Here is a 24357-nt window from a genome sequence, read left to right as displayed (position 1 = left end):
TAATAAGAATCAGATTTCTGAAAGAACTTAGCAAATGTTCATACGGGGACCATGTGGTAGGAATTTGAGCAATAAAATCATTAGGGCTGGTTGGTTCCAAAAGATGTGTTGACTGTAATTCAAATTTGGAGGATGAAAGAATTGTGAAAAGAGTTTTGAGTTATTCTCTAGTTGAGAATAGCATTTAGGGTGGGGTGAAAAAGTGCGGAAAGAAAAAGGACAGCTTGTACAAGTATCCCATTTAGTTGAATGAAGTTAGGAGTGTATGCTGGGCCCTTGGAACAATGGGCAAGGTGGATGCTATAGGAAGGAATTGTCAAGCATTTGGACCAAGTGAAACTACTTAAATGCATACTTCTCTAGAAGTCTAGAATTCAAGGCCCTTTGCACTCTAGCTTCCATCTATCTCTTCTGCCTTTTGTCCCACAGCCCTCCCTGAGCATTCCATTCCTGCCAACCACACCATGCACATGACTGCATCCTGCCTTTGCCCATGCTACTTGCCCTGCTTGCCTTACCCTTACCCCAGCTCCACCTGGCCAGATCCCATTCTTCCTTCTAGGCTTACCATCACTTCCATCTCCTGTATGAAGCCTTAAGGAAACAGCTAGCCTGCAGTGGACTCCCAGTTGCACAAATTATATACAGCATTCATTTGATAACCACTTTCAGGCTTTTTTCATGTTTCCTGCAAACAAGCTTTGGTTTCCTTCTGTCCTAAAAACTAAAGAAAACAAACAAACCAAAAGACCTTCCCTCAGCCTAATATGCTCTCAAGTTTACTGTCCTTTCCCTTTTTCCTTTTCCTTTTAAATATCCTCAAAGAGTTGTCCATTCTCAAATTTCTCACTATCCACTCAAAGCCTTATAATATGGCTCCTCTGGAAACTGCTATCTCAGAGGTCATCAGTGACCTCTTATCACCAAGATTTTCAGTCCTCATCTTCTTTGACTTTTTTGTAGCATTAAACATTTCAACCTTGTCCTTTATAATTGGAATTCTTCCTTGGGTCCCATGATACACCAACACTTTCCTGGTCTTCCTCCCACTTCTCTAACAGATCATATTTCTGTCTCCTTTGCCAATTCATCTTTGTGCTCATACCCCCTCAATTCAGACACTTCCCAAAGAAGTACATTTATCGCTTTCTATACCTTCTCTCTCAGTGGCTTTATCTGTTCCTATAGCTTTAATTATCCTCTGAGAGACACCTTTCCTGAGTTATTGACCTATTTTTCTCATTGCCTGGCTCATCAGCTCCTTTCTGGTACTGCCTGACCCGCTCTGTCAAACCAGCTCTGACTTTCTGGTTTCTGTTGTCACTATTCTCTGTCATTCAGCCTCAAATCTCTCAGTTATGTTTTACTCCTCCTTTGCCTTCTGTGGCTGTGTCCAGTTCCATCTATCAACCTTATGCTCTTTCAGGATGCCCATTTTGGAGTAAGTACAGTGGGAACGGGAAGAGAATCCTACCTGACTGGGCAACTCAAGTTCTCCACAGGACTTGTCATAGAACCCAAATCCCTCAAGAGCAGAGACTGTGTCAGCTTTCATTTCTTGGTCCCTAACACCAGTACAATGGCTTGCACATACAAGTCATAGCAAATATTTACTGATTTGAATTGTAGAATTTGGAACCTTCCCCTTTGTCTTTAGGGATCATTGTCTTCACATTCATCCCACAAACCTGGACAGAAGAGAGGAAAATCAGAGAGCTCCTAAAATGAGTGTTGTACCTTCTATCTAGAACCCCAGGATTTAAGAACCTATGAACCTAGGGGCAAATCTGGGACAAAACTGGAGGTTGTTATGCCTGTAATTGAATGCCTGGTCACTGGGAATTGGATTGAATGGGGCAGGAATAATGATTCATAGGATCTTAGGATCACAATTTCAGAACTGAGTCCCTCTAGTTCAATTCCCTCATTTTATAGTTGAAAAAACTGAGACTCAGAGAGGTTATGTGACCTTCCCAAAGCCATACATATTTATCGTTTTTGTTGTTCCATCATTTCAGTGATGTTCAACTTTTCATGGCACCCTTTGGGTTGTTGTTGTTGTTGTTGTTGTTTTTAACAGAGATACTTTAGAGTATCTCTCTTTGCCCTTTCCTTCTATCCCCATTTTACTGATGGGGAAACTGAGACAAACAGAGTTAAGTAAACTAGGGGTCACACAACTAGGAAATGTCTAAGGCTGGCTTTGAACTCAAATCTTCCTGATTCTAAGCTCAATGCTGTATCCACTGTACTACCTAGCTGCCCCTACACATGTGGTCATACATGTACTAAATGTCAAAGGCAGAATTTGAATCCTGATGCTTCAACCCCCAGAGTCAGTGCTCTTTTCATTATACTGCTTTTATTATATGATCTTGGGCAAACCATTCTGTCCTTTCTAAACTTGTGTCCCTATTGTGCCATTTCCCCTCTAGCCTGTCTCAAAAGGGTATAAGGAAGAAAAAGATTCAAGGTATTTTCACAAGATTTGCTAGACTGAAACCCTTGACATTGTGGTGGGGTCAGTAATCTCAACAAATCTAATCAGACTCGCTCTCTCCTCACCAAACATTCCCTCATTGGGCAGATGATGCAGGCCTCTTTTATCCTTTGTCCCCAAATCCTTCCCTACCTCATCCAGAGGAGTCTGGGACGGACAGTCATGATGAAGATGTTAAGAGAATAATACTTGGGCTGATTACTTCATTTTGTTGTTGTTGTTGTTGTTTCTTTGCTACTTGGAAACCACAAGCACCTTGTTTCATCTCCTCTTGAAAGGAGTTGTTGCTATTTCTCCTGTTGCATCAATGATGGTTTCTCTTAAAGCACCAGGATAGCTGAGTTTAGGTTTGGGGAAGATTGGGAAGCTGGAGGCCCCCTTTGGCAAGGACTTCTGGCTTCCCGCCCAGCCCATATGCTGACTCCTGCAGGAAGGGCCATTGGTTTCCCTCTTGGCCTGAACCTTTGAAAGTCATGATTTTACAGGTCTGCAGAGTCTCCTGAGGCCATCCTACCTCGGAAGAAATAGCACATACGGTCTCCTCGCCCATCCGAGGTGCCAGGTTGAGAGCTGGTGTGTAGTAGTAGCATGAGGATGGTAACTGGGATGTGTGAGAATTCAGCTGCTGGTAAGAATGAGAGCCAGCCCACATCTGGTTAGCCCTGTCATGTTTCCCCCACACACACACACCCCCTTCATCTAACCTAGCAATTAGGATACAATGAGTGCCTACTCACAATCTTCCTTTGGATCCCCTGTAATCAAGTCAACAAATGTCTGAATGCCTACTGTGTGTCCTGCACGTCCCAACTAAAAGCCTACCTTCTACAGGAAGCTTTTCCCAAATCCTCTTGGTTCTAGTACCTTCCTTCTGTTGATTATTTCCATTCAGTTCATCCTGTATATAGCTTGTTTGTACATATTATTTTACATATGATTTCTCTGATTAGATTATAAGCTTTACCTTTCTTTGTATCAGTGCTTAGTATAGTACTTAGGACATAGAAACTACTAGTTTCGCTAATGTTTATTTACTGTCAGGAGATGGGAAGCACGCGACATCATTGGTATGTTGGAATCCAGATTGATCATTACACTGATCAGAGTTCTTATGTCTTTCGAAGTTTTTTTTCTTCTTTTTTTTGGCTGAGGCAATTGGGGTTAAATGACTTTCTCAGGATCATACAGCCAGGAAGTGTTAAGTGTCTGAGGTCAGATTTGAACTCAGGTCCTACTGACTTCAGGACTGGTGCTCTATCCACTGTACCACCTAGCTGCCCCCAAAGTTTCTTTTCTTTATATTGATATATAAACTGTTCTGGTTTTGCTTACTTCAGTCTGCATCCGTTCATATAAGTCTTTCTAGGCTTCTCTGACACCACATTTTCCAGGCTGTTCTGTATATTTATCCCTGGGCCAAGTTGGAGGGAAAAAGGCACGTTTTTTGCCTTCCAGAGGTTCACAGTCTGAGGGGAAAAGTATTTAAAGTTAAATAATGATCGGTTGAGGGAAGCATCAGAGGTCCTTGAGTAACAAAAGTTAACTGAGGGTTAATGAGGCAGTGGATTAGCAGGATCAGAGGTTTAGAGTTAGAAGATACCTCCAAGGTAATCTGATAACAACCTCACATTACAAAGAAACTGAGGCTCAGTGAGATAAAGTTTTGAAAAACATCATGGAAGGAAAGGACTTTGAGCAATGCCATTGAAGGATATGTGGATACTGGCTACTTCTGGCACAGTTCAGAGAGACATTTGACTAGAGACCAGTACATTTGGGATCTTCTGTGGCTGCTGAATGATTCCAAGGTGTTTGCCCTATATTGGCATCCAGTCTGGGAGAAGAATGTTGTCATTTTTACAGATTTTCCAGTTTCTTAAGTGCAGCTGTTTCTGCCCCACTGCAGAAGCTGCCTATGAGTACACAGTTTTACAAAGAATTCTAATTGTGCCTCTGTCTTCTCTCTACTGACATCTGGCCACCTGGCCTTGACCAGGACCAATCAATCCTGTGCTTTGCTTTTGGCAGTGGCCAATTGGCATCCTTGTTTGTTGGTTGGCTTGTGTGTTGATGACTTGGCAACACTTGTGCTCAATTTAGAGTAACATCCTGTTCCTTTATCTTGCTAGACCCTGGCAGAAGAGTGATTTGGGGAAGAAGTTACTAATCAGATAATCTTTCAAATCAGCTTAAATAAAAATTTGTACATGAGAGAAATAGAAAAGGGATCATCTTAGTCCAGTTTATTAGATGATTTCAAAATGGATGCCTTCTCTAAGGAAAACCCCCATAATGCTGAGCTATTAGGCAGTTTCCAGAAATCTCAATTCCCTGAGAATTCTTTACTCACTGAGAAAATTATCATACTCCTACACATGACATATTTGTTCCTGCCTCCAAGTCTTCACTTACACAGTTTCTCCCTCCTGGAGTTCCATTGCTTCTTCAAGACCCAGCTCCTCCAGGAAGCTTTCATTGATTATTCCACACCACAATGACCCTTCCTTCTTCAAGCCCCTATTGTCAAATGACATGATTTAGAATATGATTCATAATATGATTAGTCTTGTTCTTTAATTATTTCATGGGGATAGGGCCTATCTCCCCAACTAGATAGCTGTTAACTAACTTCTTGAGAATGGGGATCATATCTTACATGTTTTTGTCTCCCTGACAGAGTCTTACTCTATAACCAAATACAAAGTTGATGCTTACTGCATTTCCAGGGTGGAAATTTCATTTGAAATATTGATTGCTTTCTATGTCTGTCTCTCTAGCCCTCTTCCTTTCCTTATCTGTCTCTCTTTCTGTATATGTGTGTGTTTTTTCACAGCTGTTCCTCTCTCACATCTATTCCTTGAGTAAAATAGATACTATATGCAAGATCATTGTGGCCTGGTCTTTGTTCTCTGTCACTTATTAGCTATATAACCTCAATTGTCTCATCAATAAAATGGAGATCACAGGATTTAGAACTGGAAGGGAACTTAGATATCATCGAGTTCATTTCTTCTCTCCTCAATGCCCTTCCCCATTCCATTATGTAGGTAAGTAAACTGAAGTTGAATGAGTCTAAATGATTTTCCCAGGGTCATGCAGCTTGCAAGTTTTAGAGTAGGTATTTGAACCCAGGTTCTGTGACTTAATATTTAAAGCTCATTATCCCAAACTAAATAACATGTGATGTGCATGAAGGCAGGGAGCAGTATTCATTGATCTCTTGAAGTTTCAGTCCTAAGACCAGTGCTTGCAAATCTTAGGAAAGTAGCTAGCACCTGGCTTCACTTTCCTAAGAATGGTAATGCTTCAGTTCTATTGTAGTCTTTCTCTAGTTAATGATTGATTGTCTTTTCATACTTCTGGGATTTGAACTAATTCCTCCCCCTTTTTCTCCCATCCTCAGCAGTTCTACAAATCTCTCCTTTCTTTTCTTAGAGCTGTGACTAATCATGACTGAATTTCCTTCTGTGAAAGAAGGTGAAAGGGGGTACCCTGGGAGATCCATAGTAGGTTGTGTAGATTGGACTGAGTTTGTATGGCTGGTCAAAGTCCTTTTATATCTATGGTACAAGAGGGGTCATCCTTCAGGATTGCTAGAAAGTGGAGAGAATTCTGGGCCGATGAGTCCACCCCCCACCCGGCTGCCAAAGTAATTTTCTCATAACTCACTTCTAACCATGCCCTCACCGTACTCAGGAAACTCCAGTAGTTCCCTGTTGCCTTTAGGATAAAATATAAGTTCTGACTTTTAAAGTTCTCTATGACATGGCCCCAGCCCAACTTCCTGGACGATGATACATTATTGACCTTCCCACATGCTAAATTCCAGCCAAATTGAACTCTCTGTTCTTCATTCATAGCATTCCATCTTTTGTGTCCGTGTCTTTCCTGTCCCCTCCCCCAATTTTCTAAGTCCTTCCTTAACTTTTACTTAACTTCTGTTTTTGTCATTTAGTTTAGTCACATCAGACTCTTTGTGATCTCATTTGGGGTTTTCTTGGCAAAGACTCAGTGGTTTGTCATTTCCTTCTCCAACCCATTTTACAGATGAAGAAACTGAGGCAAACCATGACTTGCCTAGGTCACACAGCTAAATGTCTGAGGCCATATTTGAACTCACAAAGATGAATCTGTCTAACTTTAAGCCCAGCATGTTACCCACTGCACTAGATAACTGCCTAAGGCACTTACTAGTAGCCACTTAAGACATCAATCTTTATTGATCAGTTGGTAAATAAGTTTATGCCCTACCCCTTGTTCCTGACAGTAATCAAACCTGAGAACACTTCAGATATCCACCCATTTCACAAATTGAGTGTTGGTTAGGGCTATATTATTTTAACTGCTCCAAGATACTGTTTCTCTAAGCCAGTGACTAAATACAGTTCCTCTTATTTGTTATTTTTCCCTATAGAGAAAACTGGGAAGATTCTGAAAGCTTTCTTCCAGTTCTATGAAGACCAGTATGGAGTCGCTCTCTTCAACAGCATGCGCTATGAGATCGAAGGTACTGGGGGGCCACAGGCCCAGCTGCTCTGGCGAAAGGTAAGAGGGTGTATACACCATATGTCCATTATTGCTGTCCACAGCCTGGACATCAAGCTGAAGGCTTCACTCTGACCTCTTGTACTTTTAACTTCACAACGAACTTCGTTCACTACTTGCTGCTTTCTTGAATCTTGCAAGATCAGTCTGGCTGGAGTGTTCCTTGGTGGTTTCACCCTTTTGGGGTCTCACAGCTCCAGGAATGGTTTCGAGGAAGCCAAGTATCCAGAGATTTGGAGTCAGAGTCTCAGGGGGTACATTCCACAAACCGTAATCGAATACCTATTTTGTAGAAGTCCATAAGCATTTATTGGGTCCTTATACATGCAAGGCCACCCTGCCAGTAGGGACCAGACGTAATTCCCACCCTGAAGGGAGCTTACGGTTCAGGGGGGAAACGTCATGGATCGACTTATGTTGCCGTCATCTTTTTGATGTGACAGGTGAATACTGCCACCTTCACAAGTTGAAGAGGTGGCTCTATAGAATCACTAATATCCTTCCCCAGAGATGTTACTTGATAACAACTTTGTATCTCCTTTGCATTTAGTTTTCTGACTACATGTTCTCTCCCTTAATAGAATGGAAACTCGTTGTCGGCAGGGACGCTTTTATTTTTATATTCGTGTTTCTGCATCCAGACCAGTGCCTGACACTTAGCAAGTGCTAATAAATGCTTGTCAAAAGATTAGAGAGCTAAAGCTGAAAGAGATGAGAGCTAAGTTGGACCCAGAAGACCTAGAAGAAATAGGTTTAAAAAGGCTTGTGGGGGAAGGGCTGATTCTTTGGCCCGCCAGGTTGTATATTTTTTGCCATTCCTCTGGAACAACTGACGTGTATTCCTTCTAGACAGACATCTAGAAATGAGGAGAAAACCCAGGAGAGTCTATTGAGGCCAAAAACATTAAGAATTCCAACAGTGGAAGGGCACTTGTTTATTCTTACTATTCAAGGTCTGGAGAGCCATGTCTCGCCTTTGTTCCTCTTCTTCCATCCTGTTCCCTCCGTTTGGCCCATTCTGAATTTACCGGAATCAGGAGGAAGCTGGAAAATTTGAACTAGGCAAGCCAGGCTGGCCCCTCAGTCTGAAGGAGTAAAAAAAGCTGTGTTTCTTTCCAGTGTTGTTTTCACTGGAACCTCTTGCCTTTTCAAAAGGTATGTTTCCCCCCCTTCTGCACTTAGGGTCCTAGCTTTGGCTTTCTGACATTAAAAGAGTGATAATATCTATCAGCAAATATTTCCTGAGCACTTACTCGGCTCTGTACTAAGCTGTATGGGGGAAGGAGGACAATAAATGGAAATAACTAGCATGACTGGACAGGCTGTAAACTTATAAGTGGGGCAGTGTATGTTACAGCAGTATTAAGGCTGGGTACTGCACCACTTAGGTGGTCAGTGAGAAGCTGGGTTTGAAGAAGGACTGATGTCAAAGAGTTACCCAGAAGTTGTTGCAGGGTAGGGATGAGAAATGAGAGATAAATGAGGAGAGAGACCAGGCTGGGTGAGCAGAGGATTTTTGTAAACGAATGGTGGAGACAAACAGGTAATTTGGGCTCAAATTGTAGAAACCCTTGAATGCCTGGGTGTGCTCAGGATTGGGGGCTTGATCTTGGGCTTGTGCAGAAGATAGCAATGCAGTGTTTGGGGGCAAGGGAATGGCACAATGAAAGGTGTTATTACCAAACAGTAGTGGCTCAGAGTTCTCCAATGACAGGAGGAAAACCTATGCTACTAAACTTTTGTAAAAGCTCTCCCTCTGGGGAACAAGGTAGCCAAAAGGGCAGTACTTTCTTAGGATGTGATGAGAGATATAGTATCCCGGATAAGTGAGGTGATAGTTCCACGGTACATTGCTTTAGTCAGACAATATCTGGAATATTGTGTAGGGTTCTGGAAGCCACAATTTAGGAAGACTGAACTGGAATCTGAAGAAAGAGAACTGGGATGGTGAAGAGAATTAAAGATCATGCTAAACGCACGTACACACACACACACAATTATTTCAGGAAATTGTTGATATTTGCTTGGACAGAGTAGACTCACTGGGGACATGATAGCTGTAGCCAAATAATTAAATAGCTATTTTAAAGAAGAGAGATCATAATTAATTTCTGCTTGGTCCCAGATCTCAACACTAGGACCAACAGAGAAGAAGTTGCAGAGAAGTGGATCTTGACTCCATTTAAGGGGAAAAAAAAAAAAAAATCCAACCATTTCAGTTGTCCAAAAGATGGATATTGAATTACCTTGAAGTAGTGCGCTCCTCAGCTGTAGAGGTCTTCAGGCAGACCCTAGGGAGCTACCTCTTGGAGTTGTAAAGAGAATTCTTGTTCAGATACAGATTGGATCAGATGCCTCTGATGTCCCTTCCAACTTTGGGATTCTGCCATTTTGCATCAGTTAGATCTATAGGAAGAATACCAGTCCAGAAAAGGACAATGAAAGTAAAGAAGTAAACATTGGAGTTCCTGGTCCCCCCTAGGAGAAAGAGAAAGGAATCCATTGGTGTTGAGCATAAGATATGGTAGCTCTTGTTCTCTGGTCTCCACCTGTATGCTTCGTGTGTACATTGGCTTGTACTCTCCTTCCCCAGAGGGATATGGAGGAAAATGGCAGTCATGAAGATGACTAATCTCACTCAATGCTTGTGCAGCACATTTTCCTAAGAAGTTCAGAATGTATCACTCTCATTTAATCCTCACACCTTATCAGTAAGAGAGTGAAAGAAGAAAAAGCTATCATTATCTCTATTTTACAGATGATATGATTGAAACAGATTACAGTGTGTAGAGCTCAAGCATTGAATTCAATCCAGTTTCTTCCTTATGTCTAGCTAATAGAAAACTCTGCAATTTTAAAATTACTCTGTTGTTATAGACAGAATCTTAAAGCTGGAAGAGACCTCAGAATCCAAGTCCAACTTCTCATTCCTAGCATCCTTCCTGCATCATCGCTGTCAGATACTCATCCAGCTTTTGCTAGGACACTTCCAGTGATAGGAAGCCCAATACATAAAAATTGGCAATCTTTTCATTGTTCAAAACCTTTATTCATAGAAAATTCTTCCTTAAAAAAGGTCCTTCCTGAAATATGTCACTCTCCACATACTGGTCCTAGTCCTGTCTTTTGGAGTAGGATAGGACACAGCAAAATTCTAATACATCTTCTGTAAGACAGCTTCTCAAAAAGTGGAAGATGGCATCATGCCCCTTCCCACATTAAATCTTCCCTCTATCCTAGATCCTTGGCTTGAAAAATTCTTTATCCTCCTGATTCTCTCCCTTGGCTCATGTTCTCCAGTTTGTCAATCTTCCTATTAAAATGGAATATCCCCACCTGATTACAATTTGCTGAGTTGAGAATAGGATGGGACTATCCTTTTCTTTTTTTATATATATACATATGTATTTATACAGTAATCTTGTTACACAAGAAAAATCAGATGAAGAAAGAAAAAAAAGAAAAACAGAAAGAAAACAAAATGCAAGCAAATAACAACAGAGAGAGTGAGAATGCTATGTTGTGTTCCACACTCAGTTCTCACAGTTCTCTCTCTGGGTGTAGATAACTCCCTTCATCACTGAACAAGTGAAACTGGTTTGAATCATCTCATTGTTGAAGAGGGTCACGTCCATCAGAATTGATCGTTGTATAGTCTTGTTGTTGAAGTGTACCATGATCTCCTGGTTCTGTTCATTTCACTTAGCATCAGTTCATGTCTCTCCAAGCCTCTCTGTATTCATCCTGTTGGGCATTCCTTACAGAACAATAATATTCATATACCACAATTTATTAAGCCATTCTCCAATTGATGGGCATCCACTCAGTTCCCGGTTTCTGGCCACTACAAAAAGGGCTGCCACAAACATTCGTGCACATACAGGTCCCTTTCCCTTCTTTAGTATCTCTTTGGGATATAAGCCCAGTAGTAGCACTGCTGGATCAAAGGGTATGCACAGTTTGATAACCCTTTGGGCATAGTTCCAAACTGCTCTCCAGAATGGTCTGGTCCATTCACAGTTTCACCAACAGTGCATCAGTGAGACCCTTTCTTGTTTTGTACATTGGACTTATGTTCTTATAGCCTGGTATCAAAAAACTTTGCTTGGCAGACATGGTCTACCTTCCTTGGACTGAGCTAGAGTTCTTTAGAGCTTTCAGAAGCACCAATGGTTTGTGAACAAATGGCGTGGAAAATGAGGCTAGAGATGTTGGCAGGGTCTAGGTAGCATGTGATGGCTGATGATGCTGGAGACTTCATTCTCAGCTTGCAAGCACATGGGGTAAGAGCTTCTAACCTAAACAGTTTTCTTTTCCTTTACTACTTCTCGTCTCCCATTTAGCTGTGTGATTGGGCAAATCCGTTAACCTTTCTCATTTCCTCATCTAAAAAATAAACAAATTGTGCTTGATCATCTCTAAAGTCTCTTCCAGTCCAATCCATGATCCAGTGGTATCTAGATGTGCTGCTGGGGCCATGATCCCTTGAGTAGGCTCCCTGGCTCATAATTGTAAAGCACTTAGCACACAGTTTACTATTTATATGTACACACACACAAATATATATACATATTTATGTGTATACATATATACATATATTTAGTTATAGTTTATATCTATATATGTATCCATGTGTGTTGTTATATACATGTTAATTTATCAATCATTGAGCATTTATTAAGTACCTACTGTGTGCCAAGCACTGTGATGACCTACACTGTAGGAAGATACAACTACAAAGAAGCCCCAGTTTTTAAGAAACTTACATTCTTCTGGAGAAGACAAGTTCTTGTTATAAATGTACAAGGCTTCTCCTGGAGGAGGGTGAGTAAGAAGAGTTTGTTTCAACAGCCTTGAAGGTGCTTGAAATAAGCACTGTGGAATACTTAAGAGCTTGGTCAGACATCAAAGACAGCAAGGACATCACTGCGTCCCACCTCCTGGGGGGAGGCCACCTCCAATTGTCTTGACTTTTGTCCTTTCACTGGACTTGTGATAACGGAAAAGATAGGGAGACTGATGACTTTACTCAATTCTGCCTCCCACAAATCCAATTCATGTGCAAGTTGCCCTTAAAACACAAAGGACACGTCACCACCACACACACGCACTCACGCACACACACATTTTTACATCAAATGAAGAAAACAAAGTGGGAAGGACTGAGCCCTGACTTGGAAATCAGAGGACCCAAGTTCTGATCCAGGTTTTGCCACATGTAATGTTGGGTTAGACATTAAATTTCTCTAGGCTCTTGTGAAATGAAGAAAGACAGCTAAGATGACCTTTAAAGTCCTTTGATCCTGTGAAAGGATAGATTATTATTGTTAAATTTACAAGTGAGGACACTGTGTGTGTGTGTGTGTGTGTGTGTGTGTGTGTGTATCCTTCTAAATCCAGCTCATATTCAGGGCCAGGAGATTTAGTGACATGAGACAGAAGAGTGAATGAAAGCTGAGCACAGACGAATGTTTGTGGCAGCCCTTTTTGTAGTAGCTAGAAACTGGAAACTGAATGGATGTCCATCAGTTGGAGAATGGCTGAATAAATTGTGGTATATGAATATTATGGAATATTATTGTTCTGTAAGAAATGACCAACAGGATGATTTCAGAAAGGCCTGGAGAGACTTACACGAACTGATGCTGAGTGAAATGAGCAGGACCAGGAGATCATTATATACTTCAACAACAATACTATATGATGACCAGTTCTGATGGACCTGGCCATCCTCAGCAACGAGAGCAACCAAATCATTTCTAATGGAGCAGTAATGAACTGAACTAGCTACGCCCAGAGAAAGAACTCTGGGAGATGACTAAAAACCATTACATTGAATTCCCAATCCCTATATTTATGCCCATCTGCATTTTTTATTTCCTTCACAAGCTAATTGTACAGTATTTCAGAGTCTGATTCTTTTTGTACAACAAAATAACATTTTGGTCATGTATACTTATTGTGTATCTAATTTATATTTTAATGTATTTAACATCTACTGGTCATCCTGCCATCTGGGAGAGGGGGTGGGGGGTAAGAGGTGAAAAATTGGAACAAGAGGTTTGGCAATTGTTAATGCTGTAAAGTTACCCATGCATATATCCTGTAAATAAAAGGCTATTAAATTTAAAAAAAAAAAAAAAAAAAAAAAGCTGAGCACAGGGTCCTGTGAACTATAACGTGGTAACCATCATTTATTTGACGTTTATATAGTACCTGCCTTTAACAAACTCACCAACCTAATCTCTCCCTACCACCTATGTATTAGATTGCAGGACTCTCTAGTTGGCTAATTTCCTCATGTTACAAATGAGGAAACTGAGGTCTAGGGAGATTTAAGTGCCTTGACCAACATATTTACAAGTGGTAAGCATCAGATGCATGATTTGAACCTAAAGTTATCATAATCTGAAGCCTGTGCCTCCCTAATTAGAGAAAAGAGGACTGCCAAAAGGATCTCATCACTCCTCTTCAACCCTTTTCCCATCCCCAACTGTCTTTCTTTCTTCTGAGTTCTTTCTTTTTCTTTTTCTTTTTTAATAGCCTTTTATTTTTCCAAATACACGCAAAGATAGCTTTCAACATTCACTCTTGCAAAGTCTTGTGTTCCAAATTTTTTTCCCTTCCATCCCTTCCCATAGACAGCAAGCAATCCAGTAGAAGTTAAATATGTGTAATTCTTCTAAACATATGTTGTGCTACACAAGAAAAATCAGAACAAATTTCTTTCTAGTTCTGAGATTTATCAGAGGATAGTATACAAGGAACCAAAGAAAAATGTTTCTTACAGATATTTGGATGGAAGTCTCTATTCTATTTCCCTTGTATCCAAAAGTTAGATGTCAGGATATATCGTTTCTTGAGAATAGCCTCTCTTTGAATGGCTGAATAAATTGTGGTATATTAATATTATGGAATATTACTGTTCTGTAAGAAATGACCAACAGGATGATTTCAGAAAGGCCTGGAGAGTCTTACACGAACTGATGCTGAGTGAAATGAGCAGGACCAGGAGATCATTATATACTTCAACAACAATACTAGATGATGACCAGTTCTGATGGATCAGGCCATCCTCAGCAACGAGATCAACCAAATCATTTCTAATGGAGCAGTAATGAACTGAACTAGCTATGCCCAGAAAAAGAACTCTGGGAGATGACTAAAAACCATTACATTGAATTCCCAATCCCTATATTTATGCACACCTGCATTTTTGATTTCCTTCACAAGCTAATTGTACAATATTTAGAGTCTGATTCTTTTTGTACAGAAAAATAACGTTTTGGTCATGTATACTTATTGTGTATCTAATTTATATTTTAATATATTTAACATCTACTGGTCATCCTGCCATCTAGGGGAGGGGGTGGGGGGGTAAGAGGTGAAAAATTGGAACAAGAGGTTTGGCAATTGTTAATGCTGTAAAGTTACCCATGCATATATCCTGTAAATAAAAGGCTATTAAATTTAAAAAAAAAAAAAAAAAGAGAGAGAGAGAGAGAGAGAGAGAGAATAGCCTCTCTTTTCTTAGTTCATGAAGGGGATTTAAGAATAATTTTTTTTCCCTTTAATGATATGTTAAATTTCTTAAGTCTTCTGAAAGTGATGGTGATACATTTTCTTAGCCCAACTGTGTTTTTGTGTATTACTTTGCATGAATTTGTATCAACCAGAGCAGAGAAGGCTTAAAGCTCTGATTAGACCATGTCCTTGGGCCCTTAATAAGCTTAAGGATTATAATGGAAATGATTTCCTCTGAAACCCATTAATGACTTAACTATATATCAGCAATCACCTGGAACCTTGGGAGCTTTCAGAACCCTTGAAATGAGCTAATCAATAAATATATATTGAGAATCTGCCACAATATATTTAAACTCTACCTTGTGAGAGGTTCTGTGAGCCATGCAGGGGAAAAAAAATCTAAGACACAATCAGTCCTTCAACAACTTTACAGGAAACAAGGTACTTATGCATTCAACAACTAAATGCGTGATGGAATCTGATTAAGATTTCACACTGAAATGAATGATGTGGAAATAATATAGGAGTTTAGAGAAGGAAAAGATTAGCTAACCAGAAAGACTTCAATGAAGAAGGAGGAACATGATCTGGGCCTTATAGCACTGGATTAGGAGGATTGCACTCTAAACTGGAAGAAGAGTGACTCATACGAGCCTGAGACCATTCACTGTTGAAACTTCTATTACCTGCTGCTTAAAGACACTTGCTGGTGTTGCCATTTCCTGAGATAAGCCAATAGTCAGAGAACTCCATCAGGTCCAAAACTAGAAAGAGAAGAGGTTATGTGGTGATGTGACGAGGAGAGAACCTCGAGTTGGTGTATGAATTCTGGTCCTACTTCTGCAGTAACAATATTTATTACTTTAAATCGCTGTGTCCCTGTGATGTTCAGTTTCCTCATCTGTAGTATGGCCTTATATGTGTTTACAGGTCTTGTCCACCACTGTGAAATTCTTATTCCATGATTCCATGAGTCTATGAGTCAGTCTCTTTTCCCACTGGACAGTTGAGAAAGGTTAGGGGAGAAATCAAGGGTGAATGACTCCATTCCTTGGAAATTCCCAGTGAAGAACGCCTGCATCTTACAATGGAAGAATTTATTCAGCAAGATTCTTTATTCCCTTTCCTGTTATCCTTCTTCAACTTCTGAAGGCAACAGGGGTTCTTAACTAGTTTCTATTTTCTTGCTCCTTCCTTCTAGAGTCTTAATGATTCTTTTTGACTGTAGCATCGGAGAGTCTTAGACCTGAAATGGACCCTGAAGATCACTTAGACCAACCCTCATGTTACAATGAGTTACCCAAAATTATGTGTTATGTAGCTGGAAGTAGAACCCAGGTCTTTTAATTCCTAATCCCATATTCTACCTCTCGGAGTTCTTTCTTCTCTTCCAACCTTAAACTTGGTTCGCCAAGTTCCCCTGTGGAGGAGAAATGATCTTTCAGATTTTCTCTGATTTCAGCAGTTATGATTCTGTGTGGATTTATGACAGAGTTATGCTTCTTCTACAATAATCTCAGCCTCAAAATTCAATTTTCTTCTCCTCTTCTAGTTGGGCTGTTACTGAAATTTTGTAAACAATACTCAAACCAGCGAATCTCCCAACACACAATAAACTGCCTAAGAGTGAGTGGGGGCAGAAGCAGGGAGAAGAAGCCTGAACCTAGATCCTGCTGGGAAAATCGGGCCTTGCAATATATGGTCACCATTGAGAAGAACACACATGGTCCCATCCTTCTGGGAAGGGAAAGGGGAAGGAAGACCAACTGAAGGAGAGGGGGATGGGTAGGTCTGAACTGAGGAAAGGACCTCCGTTGGGGAGGGCGGACACGCCCCAGAAGAGGCCAAGCTGGGAGACCGAGAAAATAGATCCTTCTGTGTCTTACTAGAAATGGGGGAAAGATGTGTTTGCCAAATTTAGCGTCTGCTTTAGATTCTAAATATAGACCTTTAAGCTTCGAGTCCTTTGTGACTTTGCAGAGGCACAGTTCTAAGTGACTGCCTCCCCCCTCCCTCTTTTCTTTTCTTTTTTTTTTTTTTTTTTTTGGTAAATATTTTTAATCCCTGGGTAGGAAGCAGTTTAAGAGGCCCTATTGTTTGTGTACAATGGGTTTTCATTTGAAAAAAAGGAAAATTTATCTGAGTTTCCCCTTGAAGAGCAGCAGGAAATGATGTATATTACTGAACAGGAGCATCAAATCATGTTCCGATTGTGCTCCTTGGGAGAGCTTCTGAACAATGGCCTGGGTCTGTGTCCTAGTCTGTGCAGAAGCATCAAATAAATGAAGCATTTGTTCTTTCATTTTAGAAAATGTTTTGGTGGGTTCAGTGGTTTCAGAATATACCTGTTTGGTATTAGCTCTCAACCAGGTCATCTTGTGAGAACTTTGGGTTCAGGTCCTGCTTTGACAAAGAAAAGTTATGTTCTTCCAGGGCAGGCACTGCCTTTTGCTTTTCTTTAGATCCCCAGTGCTTAGCAAACTGCCTGGCACATAGAAGGTGCTCAATAAATGCTTCAAAAGTGACAGCCTGATTACGGTGGAATTCACATGCTTCTCTTTATGATTCTTCAGAATCCTTTTCCTCCTTCCACACTCATCTCAGTTGCCACCTCCTTCTTGCAGCTTTCCCTGATTTTGATTCTATCCTTTGCGCAGCTGAAAAATATGGAAAACATCCTTATATTTTTCTTGAAAATATCTCTTGCTTTTATCTCACATTCTACCTTGTGTTATCTGTGTATATGTCATATTTTCCCCTCCATCAGAAAATGAATTCCTTGAGAAAAGAACTGTTTCATTTACATCATTGTATTCCCAGAACTAAGTATGAGATACACACACACACACACACACACACACACACACACACACACACACATATCAGAGCTGCTTTTAAAAATGTTTATGATCTGAATGAATGGTCCACTTTTGCTTTCTGCTTATGTTTTAGTGGTCTTATCTGGGACTTGAAGACTGGCTATATTCCTTGAACTTAATTATTCTAAGGAGTCAGATCTTCCATCATTAAATAAAGTTCTTTTTTCCCCAGTGTTTTATTGATGTTCTTTTTCCTTTTTTACATCACCATTGCATTCCCAAAATAGAAGCCTCTCATAATGGACTCATGGAAATTAAGTTAATACATTGGTCAAAAAGAATTGGAAACCTAGGAATGTCCATCAGTTGGGAAATGGTTGTACAAATTTTGATTTACTAATGTAATGAAATACCATTATGCTTTAAGAAACAGTGAAAGAGACTATTTCAGAGAAACCTAGGAAGACTTATAAACTAATGTAAAGTGAGATGAAATTACCAAGGGAACATAACAACAAACTTGTTGTTTGTTGTTGAGACAAAAAACTTTGAAAGAATTAAAAACTCTGATCAATACAATGACCAACTATAATTCCAGAAATCTCATGGTGAAACATGCTACCCAATTCTTGATACAAAGATGATGGATCCAGAGTAAAGAATGAGATCTTTTTTTTTTTCTTTTTGAATATAGCCAATGTACAGATTTGTTTTGCTTGATTATATGTGTTTATAATGGGTTCTGTTTTTCTTGCTTTCTCAATGGCTGTGCATGTGGGTGAGGGATAGAGAGAAAAATCAGAGGAGGCAGATCTTTGTTTGAAAATAAAATTTAGTTAAAATTTTTAATTAAAAAAATCAACCGTGTTGGAAAAAGCATATTTCATTTCATACCTATAGTTTACCATCTCTTTGCCTAGAAGTGGAAGACTTTCATCACTGTCAAACCTCTGATGTCAAGATTAATCACTGTATTGATTGAAGTTCTAAACATATAGGAGAGTTCAAGGGAGAACTAGGGAACAGATTTTGATCAAATGAAAGCATCAAGGAAGAGCTTCCTTGATAGCAGTTCCAAGGGTCCTTCTTCTCATAGTCTTGGTAAAAGGGAATTGGAAAACAAGAAAATTTTAAAGTTAGAAGAGACCTTTGAACATATAATGTTAAAGCTAGAACAGAACTTAGAGGCTGTCCAGTCCAGCCCCTCTGTGAGCCCCAGAAAGAAGATGGGAAGCAAATAGAGCCAGGTGTGACTATCAAAGCGTTGCTTTTTCCCATTAAACCTCACTTCATTTTCCAAGTTTATACAAGTTTTGTGTGGAACAGATGAAGAAACAGGCCAGATGCTTTGGGGTCGGTCCTGGGCCTGCTGTGGCCCTGCTTCCCACCTCTGCCGTGCTCTCTTTCACAGGTGCCGTTGGACGAACGAGTCATCTTCTCTGGGAACCTGTTTCAATACCTGGAAGACAGCAAGAAGTGGAGGAATCGCTTCAGTCTCGTGCCACACAACTATGGGCTCGTCCTCTATGAGAACAAAGCTGTGAGTTCTGTTGGACTAGACTGGAATGGGACCAGAACAGCTGGGCCGTGGGGAGGGGCAGTGAGGGACCAGGCCCAGGCTTTCTGGCCGCACAGAGTCAGTGCAGGGAGACCTGGGAGTCGAGCCCACCTTCTTTCCTTGGCATGAGATCCCCCCTCACTCTGAGTCCTTTATTATAATGGCTTTGCTATCATCATCATCGTCATTATTATTATTTATTCCTGAGTGCTCAGGGAGCCTTGGTCAGTCCTGCTCCCCACCCCATTCCCTGCCTAGCAGGCAGCCTAAACCTACACCTTTTCTCTTCATCCCTACTCAATATAAACCCCATATAATTACTAGTGTCACTATGTTCCTGGCACATAGTCAGGGAGAGAATAGCATCGAGTTTGTGGTTTCACTGGTGTGGAGAACTCCTTGGTGAGGAAACTCTTTGGCAATGCAGATTCTCCTACCAATGATAAGACGTACTTTTTCTATTAAACTCTTCTTCATTTTGCAAGATTCTTCTAGTTTGTGGATGTGGAGCAGATTTCTTGGTCCAAGTAGCCCACGTCTTGATTGAATTTGTAACTCCAGGTCCTGGGTGTAAATAAGATGTATCTTGGTCTTAGAGATTTGCCTGGTACCCTGGGAGGTTTAATGACTTTGCTACGGTTATACAGCCAGTATGTTTTGGGGCAGAACTCGAACTGGGGTCTCCCTGACTTCAAGTTCAGTTTTTATATATCTCACTGAGTCTTGGTCACTGTAAGCACTTAATGCTTATTAATTGACTGTTCTAGGAGAGGAGCAGAAAGGAAAGACCAGCTGGGGTAGATTTTTTTTTTTAAAAGCTGACTCTTTATCTGCATCTCATGGTAGGGAAGGGGTGGTATGGATAATCAGAATAGACAGATAAGGCCTGAATTGATTGTTGCCCTTGGTTACTACTTCCTTTCCCACCAAAACCTTCCTCCAAGCAAGCTCTGAGCAGTTAAAACCGAATTTCGTCTCCTGGCTGGTGTCATGTCCCTTGCCTGAGCAAAAGTGATATACAACATTGATAAAAATCCGGCTCGTATTCATTTTATGTAATTTGAAGCTTTATCAAGGCGTTTTAAGGATGGAATACTTCACATGTTGGGTGGTGGCGCCTACTGGTAGAGAGGGCAAAATGCCAGCCCAGCTCTGTTAACATGGCCCCAGTCTTAGAAGGGTTTGGAAGCCATCAAGTCTGATTGTATCTGGTACCTAAATTCCTCCTACAACCTCTTAAACAAGTGCTTTGTCTAGAATCTATGTGGATGCATTATTAAGGTATTTCTCTTCCCTTGGTGTTTTGTAGGAAGTCATTCACTGGTGTGGAGAACTCCTTGCTGAGGAAACTCCCTTCACCAATGCAGATTCTCCTACCAATGATAAAATGTACTTTTTCTATTAAACTGTTCTTCATTTTGCAGTTTGTGGATGTGGAACAGATTTCTTAGTTTTAAATAGCCTCAATTCTTTATATAGAATATTCAGGAAAAGAACCATTAAGTTGGGTTATGGTGCCAGAGAAGGTTAGTACTACTTTAAGGCAGCCAGAATCGCATTTTAGGGGCCAGGAATTGTGATTGGGATTCAGCAATGGCCCCTCCCTAGGTTGACTTTCTTTTCACTCTCTCCAGGCCTATGAGAGACAGATCCCACCACGTGCCATCATCAACAGTGCAGGCTATAAAATCCTTACCTCAGTGGATCACTATCTGGAACTCGTCAGTAACTCTTTACCAGGTAACATGCTGCCCTGGGTGGAGAGAGATGACTATGGGGTAAAATACCTTCCTATATGGGTTTACACAGAGCTAAGTGGCCTGGTGACCAGTGGCACACATCAGTGAGAGAGCCTTGTGGGCTTCAGGTTACGGGCTGCTTGTGGAATAAAGTGGGTTCATTGGTTTTGATGAGTTTTGAACACATCATTTTAGCTTCATAAACACTAGGCTGTAACCAACCGAGCTGCGCACTCAGTGACGCACAGCCATGCTGCAAACTTTGGCTTCATCCCTGCAAACTAAAGCAAGGAAAATGAGGAGCCAGAATTCAAAGAGAGGATAAGAAAAGAAAATGGACCAATGTGGATGCCAATTTTGTGGTGCAGAATTCATGGTGAAGTCTTAGGACCCAAGATAGTTATCATTTTTCTTGGATTATATCTGTTGTTATCTAATTGTTGTTCAGTCATATCTCATTCTTTGTGACCCATTTGGAGTTTTCTTGGCAAAGATCCTGGAGTGTTTTGCCATTTCCTTCTCCAGTTCATTTTACAGATGAGGAAAATGAGGCAAACAGGATGAAGTGACTTGCCCAAAGTCACCCAGCTAAGAAGTGTCTGAGGCTGGATTTGAACTCATGCCTGATATTTTATCTACTGTACTACCTAGCTGCTATTGAACCATCTTATAGAATGTTAGAACTGGAAGGAAACTTCAAAATCATCTATTCTACTTCAACCCTTTTATTAAAGCTGAGGAAATGAGAATTTAAAGAGGTGAAGAATTGCTGCCAATTGGTGGCAAAGATGGGATTAAAATCCAGGTTTCCCGTCTCCTAGCCAGTACCCCCACACTGGCTCTCCCCTACCTTCTTGTTTACTTTTCTTTATCACCCCTCCCTATCCCTGCCCCAGACTCCTCCTTATTCCCCCCACTGCTACCCTATTCCCCTGAAAAAATACTCCCCCCCAAAAAAAGGTAATTTGCCATCTAGCAAATCATCCTCCCTCCTCCCTGGGAAATAAGAGGGGGCCTGTTGTGATTTGTTCCCAGGAGCAAAGTCTCTAGTCACTTAGGTATAATACCGCCCTCCAGAAGGGACAGTTGCAGTGTGTCTGTGATCAGCCTGAAGTTTGTGTAATCTGCCCCAGATCTGTTGTGTCTAAACAAACACCAATGGATTCAAAGGTTCCCCTTTTGCTGGCCTTCTGAGTGAGAGGAACGCTGTTTCCATAGGAGTCTGAGGGGATGAAAAGGTCTTTGTCTAGGATATGGCAGCCAAGGAAGGCCTGGCTATAAGGGGACTCAGCCCTTATGTAGTGGAAAGAAAGCTGGATTGGGAGGCATGGAATCCCAGTTTTGCCACCTAATATTGGTGTGACTGTGGGCAGGCCACTTTATCATCTCTGTGCCTTAGTTTCCTCATCTATAAAAGGCGATATTTGGACTGATGGCCTCCAAAATACCTTCTACTTTTAAATTAGTGGTCTTTTTTTTGGAAGGAAGAGACTTATTAGCCTGAGTTTTGAAAAAAACCAGCCCTGATCTGACCCTAAAATAAAATAAAAAATCTGGGACCCCTAGATTGGAGAGGGAGGGAAGGGATTATTTTTCTAGTCCCACCTCCATCAATTGGCAATGATCTTAGATCCAAAGGACAGTAGAAAGAGGACTGATCTTGGAATCCCAGAAGCTGAGTAAGAGTCCTTTGTGAGAGTTTGGGTAAGTCACTTCCTCACAAAAACATCATTTCCTCATCTGCTAAGTGAGAAGGATGGAAGTGATCACTTCTAAAGTCCCTTCCAGCTCCAGATCTATGATTAAGCATGAGCGAGTTGCTGTGGATTCCTCATGTGTTGAAAAATGATATTTGCCTTCCTTTGTACCTCAAACGGTTAAGATAAAATATGATGTGATAGAGAATCCCTGTGGGAATATAATATGATGACAGTATGATTTCATTTCTCATCCACAGGGCCAGCCCCCAAATCTGGTGCTGCTCCAATTCTGAAGTGCCCTACCCAGTATCCCCTGATCCTCTGGCATCCGTATTCTCGACACTATTACTTTTGTGTGATGACAGAGCCTGAGCAGGAGAAGTGGCTGGCCGTGTTCCAGGACTGTGTCCGACACTGCAACAATGGTGAGTGTGGTCTGCCTGAGGGGGAGTGTGGGTCTCTGGAAAGGAGGAAAGGATCCCAGAAAAGTACTCCTGAAGGGGAAAATGAAAGGGAATGAGACCTTTGTGGGGTAGAGCAAAAAGCTGCTTTCCTCCTAGAATTTGATTCCATGAAATTCAGCTAATTTTTTCCCGTTAAATTTTTTTTAAATTAAAGCTTTTATTTTCAAAACATATGGAAAGATAATTTTTCAACACTGACGTTTGTGTAGCCTTGTGTTCCAAATTTTCTCCTTCTCCCCACCCCCTCCCCCAGATGACAAAGTAATCCAATATATGCTATATATGTTAAACCCAATATATACATACATATATATATATATATATATATTATATATATATATATATATATAAACATATTTATACAATTATCTTGAAATTCAGCAAATTTGAAAAGTGAATGCATATTAGCCCTTGGACTGTTGGTACCAGGTTGAGCACCTTCAGAGGGCAGTGGGATACTAGCAGGACAAGTTTCTTGAGACTTGTTTAGGGCCACCTAGCCGACTCACTGAAGAGCTGTGTGATCCTGAACAAATTGTTTCACTTTTTGGCTCAACTTAAGGTAGTGTGAGGTAGCAGGAAGTCAAGGGACTAAGCTCTGGTACCTATTCTTTTTGTAAGATTTAGGTGAGATACCTTATTTTCTCATCCTCTGTTTTTGCCTCTCTGAAATGGGAGGTGATTTTTAAGTTCCCTTCTAGTGCCAAGATTCTGTGATTTTTATTAATTTTCCCAGTAACTTCTAGTATTACAGTCTCCTTCCCGGTGCAGAGGGCCCAGTCGTGGCCTGAGCTCTTGGACTTTCTTTCCGGTGTCCTGGGGTTCTGGGAGGAGGTGACTTCCTCAGTTAAACTTTAAATCTGCAAACCTGGAGGATGGCCGAGAGTTAGAGGTGAGCTCATATGCTTCAGAGGTACACTGATGAGCTCCCCGCTCTCCCTCCCCCCTCCTGTTATGGCATGCCCCAACACAGGTTACACCTTGCATGTCTCTGCAGGCTGGGAACAGACTTGACAGGGTTGGGTCCTGGCACAAGGCCCTGGACTCCAGGCATTTACATATCACCCCACCCCATCCTCCCTAATCTTTCGGCCAGTTCAAAAGCTACTTCTTGAGTCCAGGCTGGGCTGGAATTTGGAAGCGGGGGGGCAGTGGGAGGATTTAAAGGGCTCCTTAGTGAGAAGCAGATCATCAATCACATCTGAATTGGTTCTGCCACCTTGAGCTGGGCACGTTGCCCACCCCACAAAAAGCAGTCTGTTCAGCTGTTCCCCTGGGGGCTCGTGGAGCATGGGAGGAGAAGGAGCAGGGTCTGGGCTGGGAGTGCCACGTTTCAGACGCCATAGTCCGGCAGCCTGCTGGGATTCTAGCTGCCTATGTTGAGCATACACCCCGGACCCTTCCCCTCCTTCTCTACCTCTGAACTGAGGTAGGTTTCGGGGCCTAGAGAAGAACAGCTGTTGAGCAGCATTCAGCCCAAGCTGCCTGGATGTTCCCAAGGCCAT

The 24357-nt window shown here is 41.2% G+C and overlaps 1 protein-coding gene across 1 annotated transcript in view; it reads left to right on the top strand.

The window, feature by feature from the left end:
• NIBAN2 (niban apoptosis regulator 2) overlaps positions 1–24357 on the top strand; it is a 96078-nt gene that overhangs the window by 47142 nt on the left and 24579 nt on the right. Inside the window, exons 2-5 of the mRNA XM_031954676.1 lie at positions 6915–7045; positions 18803–18931; positions 20584–20689; positions 22646–22813. Coding sequence (XP_031810536.1) covers positions 6915–7045; positions 18803–18931; positions 20584–20689; positions 22646–22813 — 534 coding nt within the window. The remainder of the gene's footprint in view (positions 1–6914; positions 7046–18802; positions 18932–20583; positions 20690–22645; positions 22814–24357) is intronic.

The sequence above is a fragment of the Sarcophilus harrisii genome, chromosome 2 (assembly GCF_902635505.1).
Source record: "Sarcophilus harrisii chromosome 2, mSarHar1.11, whole genome shotgun sequence".
In the NCBI taxonomy this organism is placed as follows: Eukaryota; Metazoa; Chordata; class Mammalia; order Dasyuromorphia; family Dasyuridae; genus Sarcophilus; species Sarcophilus harrisii.
The sequence above is the reverse complement of the archived record's forward strand: the minus strand, read 5'-3'. Positions and strand labels throughout refer to the sequence as shown.